At 44.6% G+C, this 12,159-nt stretch overlaps 1 protein-coding gene across 1 annotated transcript; it reads right to left on the bottom strand.

The window, feature by feature from the left end:
- Window positions 1–1,020: 1,020 nt before the first annotated feature.
- Window positions 1,021–11,894, bottom strand: TNFRSF8 (TNF receptor superfamily member 8). Its single transcript, XM_053401942.1, has 8 exons — window positions 11,891–11,894; window positions 11,563–11,718; window positions 10,709–10,802; window positions 8,404–8,618; window positions 6,736–6,903; window positions 3,641–3,675; window positions 2,160–2,370; window positions 1,021–1,329 (listed from the first exon to the last, which is right to left on the bottom strand). Exons 1-8 carry the CDS (start codon window positions 11,892–11,894, stop codon window positions 1,082–1,084), a joined length of 1,131 nt encoding a protein of 376 aa, XP_053257917.1. The 3' UTR covers window positions 1,021–1,081.
- Between the last annotated feature and the right edge of the window lie 265 nt (window positions 11,895–12,159).

The following is a 12,159-nucleotide window of genomic DNA, read 5'->3' on the forward strand; positions in this document are numbered from 1 at the left end:
GGAAGCGGGAGGCCCTATTAGCTAAAGTGGTGCTTCAGGTTAAGAACAGTTTCCGGTTAAGAACGGACCTCTGGAACGAATTAAGTACATAACCAGAAGTACCACTGTAGAAGACAGCTTCGGGTTTCTTTGCAAACTACTTTAGGTTCAGAGAATCTGCTCGGGGAATTCCTGCAGCGGAAAGGAAAGAAACCCTGCCTAATAAAGCTTCTCCAACCCGGTGACTGGGGTTGCTGGGAACAGGAGGCCAATGTCATCCCCAAAGCAGACCGTCGCTTGCCATTACAGCCCCCAGCTAACTCCATCATAACTCTGCCATCCTTCAATGCAGGGATCATAGAACCGAGAACCTGTGGCCCTCTAGATGTTGTGGGGCTCCCATCATCATCCCTTACTATTGGCCCTGCTGGCTGGGGCTGATGGGGGTCAAATTCTGGCATCATCCAGGGGACACTAGGATAGGGAAGGCTGACTTAAGGTATGAAAGAATCATAGAGTCTTAGAAAGGACCCCAAGAGTCATCTATTCCAGCCGCCTGAAATGCTAAAATATCATTGTCAATGGACTCCCACAAAGAAAAGGCGGGTGCAAGGGTGATCAATTCATCTTCCGTTTCCAAATCTGGAGCAATGTCGCCTGCAAATTCACCCACAACGGGACCACGCGAGACCAAGACTCAAATCGTTGTGCATTTGTACATTGGTTTTCGAACAGAATTTGTTCCGGAAGTCCGTTTGACTTCCGAAATGTTCGGAAATGAAGGTGCGGCTTCTGATTGGCTGCAGGAACGTCCTGCAGCCAATTAGAAGCTGCGGAAGCCACACCGGACGTTCGGCTTCCGAGGCAAAGTTCGCAAACCCGGAACACCTACTTCCGGCTTTGCAACGTTCGAGTTCCGAGTTGTCCGTGAACCAAGCTGTTCGGAAACCAAGGTACGACTGTAGATCACTTCCTATGCTAAAAACACCATAGTCATGATTGCCAGTTCAGTAAGAGTGGCTGGCGGAAACCCAGCCAGATGGGTAGGGCATAAATAATAAAATTATTATTTATTATTACAAGCGCGCCCGTCATTTTCCATCTAGATGGCCAAAGTCTTTTCACAGGAATTGTGGAATTCCCACTCTTCCTCCACAGGAGTTGTGATGTCACTTCCTGGGTGGAATTCCGTTTCCTGTTCCGGATAGCGCATGGCCAGTTCCTTCCCCTCTACGTCCTCCTGGGTCTCGGAGCCGCCATCTTCCTCCTTGGCAAGGCACATCTTCCCGGAAGGCACTTCCGAAACGGACCCCACAATCACCGTGTCAGCTCTCATGATGTATATTTTTTCTAGGGTTTGGGGGGAGAGAAGCAGGAAACAGTGTTACTTCCCCCTCCCTCAGTCACACATAAAGCATAGCTTCAGGTGGGGAAAACAGTTGGGGGCTCAAAACGTTCCTCACTTCATTTTTTAAAAAATGTTCTTTTTGCAAATAATGGATATGCAACCTTGGTTGTCAAACTTTTTTAAAAAATAGTTTTTATTAACAATTTCAACATAACAAATTATCAAAACATATTATCTTCATTCCCCCCATTTCCCCCTCCTCCCTAAGAAAAACCCTCCCTCCCCCCCAAGACTCCCTCAGCTCCTCTCTCTGATTTTTCAACACATGTTATTCTCTGCATATTGTAAAATTGTAAAGATCCTTAAATTATCTATTATGTTAACAATCAATAAATTTGTGTATGTTTATTCAAAACCTGCCAAGGAGTCCAATTCATTTTGGGGTTTTTTTAAAGTAGTTTGTAAAAAGTTCCCATTCTTCTTTAAAGTCACAGTTGTCCTTGTCTCGCAGTTTGTATGTCAATTTCGCCAATACTTTGGTTGTCAAACTTAAACCGTTCCAGAAGTCGACTCCCGGAACCGTTAGAAAACCAAGGTGCAGCTTCCGATTGGCTGCAGGAGCTTTCTGCACTCAATCGGAAGCTGTGGCAGTTCGGCTTCCAAAAAAACATTTGCAAACCAGAACGCTTCCGGGTTTGCGGTGTTCAGGAACCAATTTGTTTGGGAGCCAAGCCATTTGACAACCAAGGTACCACTGTGTTATACGATCCATAATGGAGCACTCACTCCAGCAGGAGGCAGTGAGGGCCACTGAACTCAACGGCTGACTCACCAATGTGGTTACTCGTGTGGTTGTGCAGGGGGGGCTCCACAAATGCCCCTCCGTCCGCCTGAAGCAGCTCAGCACCTTCGGGATCAAGGACAGGAGTGTTTTCCATTTCCAAGACGGAGACGCCGTCAGGGGCTTCTGCGAGGGGTTCGGAATTCAGCTGGTCCCCCACTCCTGATCCATGCTCTTCAGAGTCCGGCCCATCGATCCTCTCCTTGCAAAGACAGAAAACCAGGAGATCAATGGGTGAAGGGTCTATCCTGTACAGGAAGGCAAGCCATCTATTCTCACTGCCCAGTTCTCCCTCTCTGGCTTTCCCCACCGTCAAAATTTAGGCTGCAAAAAAGGTAAAGGGACCCCTAACCATTAGGTCCAGTCATGACCGACTCTGGGGTTGCGGCGCTCATCTCGTTTTACTGGCCGAGGGAGCCGGCGTACAGCTTCCGGGTCATGTGGCCAGCATGACTAAACCGCTTCTGGCGAACCAGAGCAGTGCACAGAAACGCCGTTTACCTTCCCGCTGGAGTGGTACCTATTTATCTACAGTGGTACCTCAGGTTACAGACACTTCAGGTTACAGACGCTTCAGGTTACAGACTCCGCTAACTCAGAAATATTACCTCAGGTTAAGAACTTTGCTTCAGGATGAGAACAGAAATCGAGCTCCGGCAACATGGTGGCAGCGGGAAGTCCCATTAGCTAAATTGGTGCTTCAGGTTAAGAACAGTTTCAAGTTAAGAACAGACCTCCAGAACGAATTAAGCTCTTAAACCAAGGTACCACTGTACCGCTCATCACCTGTAACCAGTAAAGTTGTGGCCTTTTTTAGCCCATTAAGCTTAATAATTGTGTCATGTGTCATTATTTCCACCTGGTGGGGCGGGAACTCGCCACGCAATATAAATCACAAGTAAAATGTAGTAAAATTTCACATTGCAGTGGACGCTCGGGTTGCGAACGTGATCCGTGCAGGAAGCACGTCTGCAACCCGCAGCACTGCGTCTGCGCACACGCAGGTTGCGATTTGGTGCTTCTGAGCATGCGCAAAGCACAATTTAGCACTTCTGCGCCGAAACCTATAAGTAACCTGTTATGGTACTTCCGGGTTCGGCGTGGTGCGCAAACCGAAATCACGTAACCTGAAGTGACTGTAACCCAAGGTATGACTGTAGAAGTATCTTCACATTCCTGCCAGTGACTTTAAATTTTAACAGTGATCTTTTAAACAAAGTAAGAATTTATCCCAGTCCTTTTCAAATACTTGATCTTCTTGGTTTCGGATCTTTCCTGTCAATTTTGCCATCTCCACGTAGTCCATCAGTTTTGCCTGCCATTCCTCTTTCTACGGTATTTCTTCTTGACCTCCCCTTCTTTTCTTAGCTCCAGCGGTTCCTGAACAGTTTTTTTAATAGCAACAGCTGGAAACAGAAAGCTTCATTTAACCCCTCGATATGCTGAGTTGCAAGGCAAGGGATCATACTTACTTCGCAAATCTTCGCCGGGTTAGAGGCTGCAAAAGAGAGAGAAAATGAGAGGAGGGATTAAATCTCTCATCATTCATGTTTCTGCATTAATTTCTGGAGACGGCAATCCCAAAAGGTTTCCCTCTCCCTGCACAAACAAAGCATGTCACTCTTTAATTAGGAAAGGTCTCTGCCAAAGAAGATAATTGATGGCCTCGGGCTTTCATAATCTTTTTAAAGAAGGAGGGATTGTTTTTTATTTATTTTATAAAAATTATATGCATTTATATTTCATGAAATGTGTACATGATTGTAAAAAACAACAAAAAAGCAAAATCCCATCAGTGGTTTACAAAAAGAATAAAAGCATGAAATTATCAGTTAAAAGCAGGTTAAAAAAAACTATTCAAAATTAATTAAAATCAGTGGCAAACAGATTAAAAAACCTGCCAGCATTCTACGTGATATAGGCTTTCACCAGAACAAAATGTTTTTAGCAGATGATGCTTTTAGTGACATCAAGTAGGATCCATCACTGTACTCTTTTTGGCACTGGCCAAAAACAGTATGGTTTAGGCAAGCCTACCCAGACGCGGGTGGCGCTGTGGGTTAAACCACAGAGCCTAGGACTTGCCGATCAGAAGGTCGGCGGTTCGAATCCCCACGATGGGGTGAGCTCCTGTTGCTCAGTCCCTGCTCCTGCCAACCTAGCAGTTTGAAAGCACGTCAAAGTGCAAGTAAATAAATACCGTATTTTTTTCTCTATAAGACTCACTTTTTCCCTCCTAAAAAGTAAGGGGAAATGTGTGTGCGTCTTATGGAGTGAATGCAGGCTGCGCAGCTATCCCAGAAGCCAGAACAGCAAGAGGGATTGCTGCTTTCACTGCGCAGTGATCCCTCTTGCTGTTCTGGCTTCTGAGGTTCAGAATATTTTTTTTCTTGTTTTCCTCCTCCAAAAACTAGGTGCGTCTTATAGAGCGAAAAATACGGCAGGTGCAGCTCCGGCGGGAAGGTAAATGGCGTTTCTGTGTGCTGCTCTGGTTCGCCAGAAGCGGCTTAGTCATGCTGGCCACATGACCTGGAAGCTGTACTCCGGCTCCCTGGGCCAATAAAGCGAGATGAGTGCCACAATCCCAGAGTCGGTCACAACTAGACCTAATGGTCAGGGGTCCTTTACCTTTACCCAGATATGTAGAAGGCTGATGTGTCCTTTAATCTGTTTTTAATTTATTGCTGTGTTTTTTATTAAAAAAGTAGTAGTATAATTTTTATGAACTCTACAGATAAAAATAATAAAAATGGATTAGGAAAACCCATAGAGAACGTTTGTCGACGGCTCTGAGCTTAAACAGAGCCTCTGGACTCAGCACCCCCAGGTAGGGCCGGCGATGGTCCTTGCCAGAAATCCTGGAGAGCAGCTGCCAGCCCGTGCAGGCAATACTGAGCTAGATGGACCTATGGCGTCCTATGTGCCTCCGATAGTCACGCAAAGCAATGCATGATGGGCTACACTGAGCTCCCAGGACAGGGGGCACCTGAAAGCACTCAAAACATTATAAGCGGCATCCTGGTACCCAAAACAAAGGGAACTGTGCCACCTACTGTTGCAATGAAGTCATGACAAGAGCCCAACTCGACCAGAGCTCTTCTGTCATTTACTGAATTTGTGGGCAGGCAACATGAACTCTTGTATCTCTAAAGAGCTTTTGACATGGACGTTAGCTTCCCCTGGGATTTCAAAAGCCCAGCAATGGAAAACCTCAATAAATCTGCTTTTGGCTGTGTCAGTCAGTCACTTTTATTGCACATAGCCAAAGGCTGCCGCAATGTACACAGAATCATTCAACAATAGAAAGACAATATACTGGATTGATACAGAAAACTTAAAACATTTATGTTATCAAGACATTACCTTCTCTAAACAGAGCTATAAAAGTACCTTAATATAGAGGTTAAAGCATTAAACAATAAAATTTATAGGCTAAAATTATCACATGGCCGCTAATATATTAAAAAATAAAGTTAATTAATACAATGTGCAATTATATTTGGAGTTTGGTGATAAAGATAGAATATAGCTTGATGTAGGTAGGGTCAAATAAATTCATCTCCTTTACAGTTGGTGGCTATCTTGGCTATATAGTTAGCTCTAATTTTCCTAGCAGCAGTTGCAAAGAGTGCTACACGCCAGGTCACATACTTATCTGTGTCTGCGAGGAGATATAAAATCATGTCAGAGGGGTTCTGGCCAGGGGACTTTGTCGTTATAGGTGCTACAAATTGTTCTCTTGCTTCATTATATAAGGGGCAGCGCAAGATATAATGCATAAGGTCCTCTACTTCAGGACATCCCCTAATGCAAACACATTCATTTGTTGGTATGCCTCTGTGTCTCCCATCTCAGAGTATATTGTATTTAATATTTTAGCTGTGTGGTATAAGAACTTATGGACTTTGGCCATTGTGGCAAAAATTACACATAAACTGCATGTTTCTGGGGAGGGGGCAGTGTTTGAAGGATCAAGAACACTTTTTAGACATCTGGGGGGATTTTATTTCCTATGTTTCTGACTTGGATGCTCATCATGTCTCAGTTATATTTTGGAATGTTTGCCATTATTTCTTTCCTATTTACTGCATGTTTGCTTTGTATATGGTATGACGTAATACCCTGTCAAGGGACGCGGGTGGCTCTGTGGGTTAACCCACAGAGCCTAGGACTTGCTGATCAGAAGGTCGGCGGTTCGAATCCCCGCGACGGGGTAAGCTCCCGTTGCTCGGTCCCAGCTCCTGCCAACCTATCAGTTCGAAAGCACCTCAAAGTGCAAGTAGATGAATAGGTACCGCTCCAGCGGGAAGGTAAATGGTGTTTCCGTGCGCTGCTCTGGTTCGCCAGAAGCGGCTTAGTCATGCTGGCCACATGACCCGGAAGCTGTACGCTGGCTCCCTCGGCCACTAAAGCGAGATGAGCACCACAACCCCAGAGTCGGCCACGACTGGACCTAATGGTCAGGGGTCCCTTTACCTTTACCTTTTAATACCCTGTCACTGCACATCTGGGTTGTTAACAATGTGATATGTTATTATATATATATATATCTTATAACAACCAGCACCTTTAAGATTGAGCATAGATTTCCTGCGGAAGAAGGTCAGCTCGCTCTTCGCTGCATGGGGGACGATCCACGCCTTGCAAAACCTCCTCCGCCAGAACATCACCAAGCCGGCAAACAGGACCAACACAGAAAGGAGGACAGCAACCAAGAGGGCGAAATCAGTCTCCCCTGAAAAGACACACAGAGGAATGGGCAAGGGATGAGAGGAAAGGGTGAGGAAGAAATATACAGTGGTACCTCGGGTTAAGAACTTAATTCTTTCTGGAGGTTCTTAACCTGAAACTGTTCTTAGCCTGAAGCACCACTTTAGCTAATGGGGCCTCCAGCTGCTGCTGCACCGCCAGAGCACGATTTCTGTTCTCCTCCTGAAGCAAAGATCTTAATCTGAGGTACTATTTCTGGGTTAGCGGAGTCTGTAACCTGAAGCGTCTGTAACCTGAGGTACCACTGTATGTGGAAAGTGGTTTAAAGAAGGAAACACTGTAGAACTGAGTAACGTCTTGTGATCTGTTCATTTTGGAAAGCGCAGCAGAAGGAAATAATTTCTGCACTAATTATTATTATTATTATTATTATTATTATTATTATTATTATTATTATTATTTATATCCAATCCATCTGGGTATAGATTTGGGGAATTTTTAGTTGAGGCAGTTGGCCGTTCCAGCCCCTTGACTCCTCAAGGCTAGACTACTGTAATGCATTGTGGGCTGCCCTGGGAGACAGTCAGGAAAACTTTACTTGGTCCAGAACGCGGGCGCTAGGGTTTTTCCCGGGAGCCAGGGGATCAGATCAGATCACACTGATCTTTCTTGCCAACTGTTTTTAAATATTGTGTCTTTGAAATCACTGTGACTCGCCCTGGTACTTCATGGGAAGGGTGACTGAGCAGTGCTTTTCTTGACCCAACGACTGGATCTCCTCGGTGCACAAGTTCAGTTTCTCAAAACACAAAAACACAGTTCTAAGCAAAGTCACAGAAAAGAGAAAAGCAGCTGACATTTTTGCAGTTTGCTTTCGGGAAAGAGTGGACAGTGCTTTGAAATCGCAGACCCCATCGGAACTTTAATTTTAAAGCTGCATTGTACCACCTTAAACGGGATTTCCCAGGATTCTTTGGGTGGAAGCCATGAATAATAATAATAATAATAATAATAATTTATTATTTATACCCCGCCCATCTAGCTGGGTGTCCCCAGCCACTCTGGGCGGCTTCCAGCAGAATCTTAAAATACAATGATTCATCAAATATTAAAAGCTTCCCTAAACAGGGCTGCCTTCAGACGTCTTCTAAAAGTCCAATACAGTGGTACCTCGGGTTAAGTACTTAATTCGTTCCGGAGGTCCGTTCTTAACCTGAAACTGTTCTTAACCTGAAGCACCACTTTAGCTAATGGGGCCTCCTGCTGCTGCCACCGGAGCATGATTTCTGTTCTCATCCTGAAGCAAAGTTCTTAACCTGAAGCACTATTTCTGGGTTAGTGGAGTCTGTAACCTGAAGCGTATGTAACCCGAGATACCACTGTAGTTGTTTACTTTTTGACATCTGATGGGAGGGCACCATGACTGCTTAAAGAGGTACAATGCAGCTTTAAATGTACAGTGCAGATGAAGCCTAACATTTGATTTGTCCCCATACCTCCCTGCCAACCAACACCATTTGCAAACCTCTGTTTGGTTTCTTCACAGGCAAGATGTGGGTGGAGTTGAATCCGCCTCTGCCTTCGCTGACCGTTGTGCTGAGGACGTTGTCCGGTGAGGGGTCCAGGTGAATGGCAGTTGTGCCCTCCGGCGGCGTTGACTGCCCAGACGAGTTGTCCAGGCAGCGTTCGTCCTGCGTGGTTGCCCCTTTGCCCAGAGGGACCTTGTTTAACTTGGCACAGCTGGGGGTGGGTGAGAAGGAGCGAGAGAGAAAAAAGGCCTTTTATCACATGTGGTGGACCTGTCCTAAGGTGAAGGACTTCTGGGAAATGATATATAATGAGATTAAAAACATGTTGACATATACATTTATAAAGAAACCAGAAGCATTTTTACTGGGCATTGTAGGAAGTGATATAAACAGGAAAGAATGTAAGCTGTTTTTATCATAGCTGACAGATTTGAAAATAAGGGACCAGCAGCCTCGAAAATAAGGGATCAGCAGCCAAAATAAGGGATTTTCCAAGCACAGGGATGTTCAACTTCTGAGCCCCTCCGAGCCAAAGGCAGAAAGCCCAGCCAGCAGCCAAATGAAGCCTCAAGCGGTGGTTCCCACAGTGCAGCAACCCGGCAAAGGGGATGCAGCAAGGAAAACCACTGTCAGCTCTCCGCTGGGAAGCGCTGAGCAAAGGCAAGTCCCTAGGCAGCGCAGCCAATTTGATCAGCACAAGGCATGCAAGCTCCACCCCCCAGCCGTTCTTAGACTCCTTATTGGGTGAGCAATGCAGCCAAGCAACACAGTTGGAGCCTCCCTCCTCCCTGGCCGACAGGAAGGGAGGGAGGGAGAGGAGCTGCTTCCTTTGAAACCCAGGAAATTTAAGGGACATCATCAATAAGGGACAGCGCTGTGATAAGGGACTTTCCCGCCAAATAAGGGACGGTGGACAGCTATGGTTTTTATATGCAATGACGGCAGCAAGAATATTATTGGCACAAAAATGGAAGCAAGAAAAATTACCGACGAAAGAAGAATGGAGGATGAAATTAATGGACTATGCAGAATTAGATAAGCTAACAGGAAGGATTCGATATCTGTGGGACCAGAAATTCACAGAAGACTGGTGCAAATTTACAGACTATTTTAAAAGTAACTGGGATGATCAGACTACGTTTGTAGGTTTGCAAGAAGTTTTGTGAGGTGAATTATTGGAACTATTGCAAAAATGGATAAAGGGGAGGATGGTTAGTTAAGATAATTAAAGGCAATATGAATTTAAGAAATGCATAAGAAGTGGTCAAAACGGTGGATCATCAGAGGTGCTGATGGAAGTCCAAAAAAAAAAAAAAAAGATTGTATAAATGGTGAAGTTTTGTGGTATGTATTTATATGTTAAAATTAATAAAAAATATTATTATTTAAAAAAGGAATATTAGGTCTTGAATTGCCCAAGAAAGATGTAAAGGTATTTTCGTATGCCACAACTGCTCCTCAAATTTTAATAGCCAAGAAGTGGAAAACACAAGAATTACCAACTGTGGAAGAATGGCAGATGAAGATGATGGACTTTATGGAGCTGGCTGACCTCACTGGAAGAATCCGCGACCAGAAAGAAGAGGAATATCAAGAAGATTGGAAGAAATTTAAAGACTATTTGAATAAATATTGTAACATTAAAAAATAGAAGTTACCTGAAAGTACTAAATAGACCTAGGATTAAATTAGGATTTAATTAAATAAATGAGACTTAGAATGTTAAGAAAAGTTAAGAAATTTGACTATAATTGGAATATTATTTTTGAATAATGATATTGGAAAACTGCTACATTCAGTTACAAGGAAATTCAGATGGGAGGGACTAGAGAAGTCAAGCAATACGTTTATGAGGTTGGAAGTTTCATTAATTAATGAATTTGTATTGTTTATGTGTTTGTTGTTATATCTTTTGTTGTTACTCGTTTTATTTGTTTTATTTCTTTTTTATTTTTGTTTCATTTCTTTTACAGTATGTGTTATATTTGTATGAAACTCAATAAATATTATTGTGAAAAAAAGAGAGAAAAAACTCAATACAACAAGAGAAGTGTTACAAACGACTCTGTAAGGTAGTCCACTGGGTTTTAGTTTTTATCCGCAGGATAGGACCCTGTATAACAGGCACCCCCAAACTCAGCCTTCCAGCTGTTTTGGCACTAAAACTCCCATCATCCCTGACCACTGTTAGCTAGGGATGATGGGAGTTGTAGTCCCAAAACAGCTGGAGGGCCAAGTTTGGGGATGCCTGCTCTGTAAGTACACACTAGATACAGTATTGCAGAGGAAGTTATCACTCACTCGGTGCGAGGCTTGCAGATTTGGGTGCTGGAATGTTCATCAGAGAAAGTACCCGAAGGGCATTCTTCACAGATGGTATCTGTGTCAGGGGTGCCTGATGAAAATAATGATAAAAGACTACTGTAATTTAGGGATGCGGGTGGCGCTGTGGGTTAAACCACAGAGCCTAGGACTTGCCAATCAGAAGGTCTGCGGTTCGAATCCCTGCAACGGGGTGAGCTCCTGTTGCTCGGTCCCTGCTCCTGCCCACCTAGCAGTTCAAAAGCATGTCAAAGTGCAAGTAGATAAATAGGTGGCAGGATCTCCCCTGCCGCCCAATGGCAGAACACGTTTCCCCCCGAAGCAAAATCCTGACAGGGTCTCAATTTCTTTACAATATGATAATCTTTATTGTCTCATACAGAACAATGAAACTGAAAAAATCTACATCAGACATTCAAAAACCAACAAACCTGCTATCCCAGCTCTCCCAGCCTGGTTAACCCCCTAAAAGCTCTGATACCCCATGATCAAATACTCCCACAGAGACTACCTTATACTGCGTTTAAAACCAAAATCGCATTTGGGTAGAAACTGTTTCTCAGGTGGCTAGTCCTGGTCTTTATAAACCTATACCTTCTTCCAGAAGGCAGAAGCTGAAAGAGATAATTTCCGGGGTGCGCACTATCCTGCACTATCTCTGCAGCTTTCTTATGACACCTGGAAGCACAGATTTGATCCAAGCTGGGAAGAGTGCACCCAATTATTCTCTTCACCGTCTTTACAACCCTGGACATCATTGTTTTTCCCCTGACCGTGCAGCTCCCAAACCACACACACATACCATAAGTTAATACACTCTCAACAGTACCTACCTTTGGTCTTGACCCCAGAGCCCGGCTTGCAAGTGGTCAGCGGGACGCAGGTAATACAGGTGCCCGTCGACGGCTCCTTACAGTACCATCCAGGCTGGCATTGGCACTCCCGGTTGGTATGGTTGGTGCAAGGACGTTTTTCTACTAGGTGGCGGTCTGTTGGAGAGGACCCAAACAGATGCTGTTTTAGTCCACAACGCCCCTGCAAGGTAGGTTAGGCTGAGAGGTAGCGACTGAACAAGGCCTGCCCAGCGAGCTTTGTGGCTGAATGGGGATTTGGACCCAGATTCTAAATCTGAGTGGTCTAACCTCAGGAAAAACCTTCTACGCATCAGAAAAAGCAACCTATCTGACAGTAAGAGCTGTTCAACCGTGGAACAGTCTCTCTCTGGAGGTTGTGGACTCTCCTTCCTTGGAGGTTTTTAAACAGAGATTAGATGGTGCTGGAGGAGACTCTTGAGAGTCCCACGGACTGCAAGAAGATCAAACCTATCCATTCTGAAGGAAATCAGCCCTGAGTGCTCACTGGAAGGACAGATCCTGAAGCTGAGGCTCCAATACTTTGGCCACCTCATGAGAAGAGAAGACTCCCTGGAA

Source organism: Podarcis raffonei, chromosome 8 (genome assembly GCF_027172205.1).
Source record: "Podarcis raffonei isolate rPodRaf1 chromosome 8, rPodRaf1.pri, whole genome shotgun sequence".
In the NCBI taxonomy this organism is placed as follows: domain Eukaryota; kingdom Metazoa; phylum Chordata; class Lepidosauria; order Squamata; family Lacertidae; genus Podarcis; species Podarcis raffonei.

Coding starts and splice junctions, on each gene's coding strand:
- TNFRSF8 (XM_053401942.1), bottom strand. Junction 6,904..8,403: donor TGTGAAGAAACCAAACAGAG/GTTTGCAAATGG, acceptor GTGTCTTTTCAG/GGGAGACTGATTTCGCCCTC. Junction 2,371..3,640: donor ACCCGGCGAAGATTTGCGAA/GTAAGTATGATC, acceptor TGTCTTTGCAAG/GAGAGGATCGATGGGCCGGA.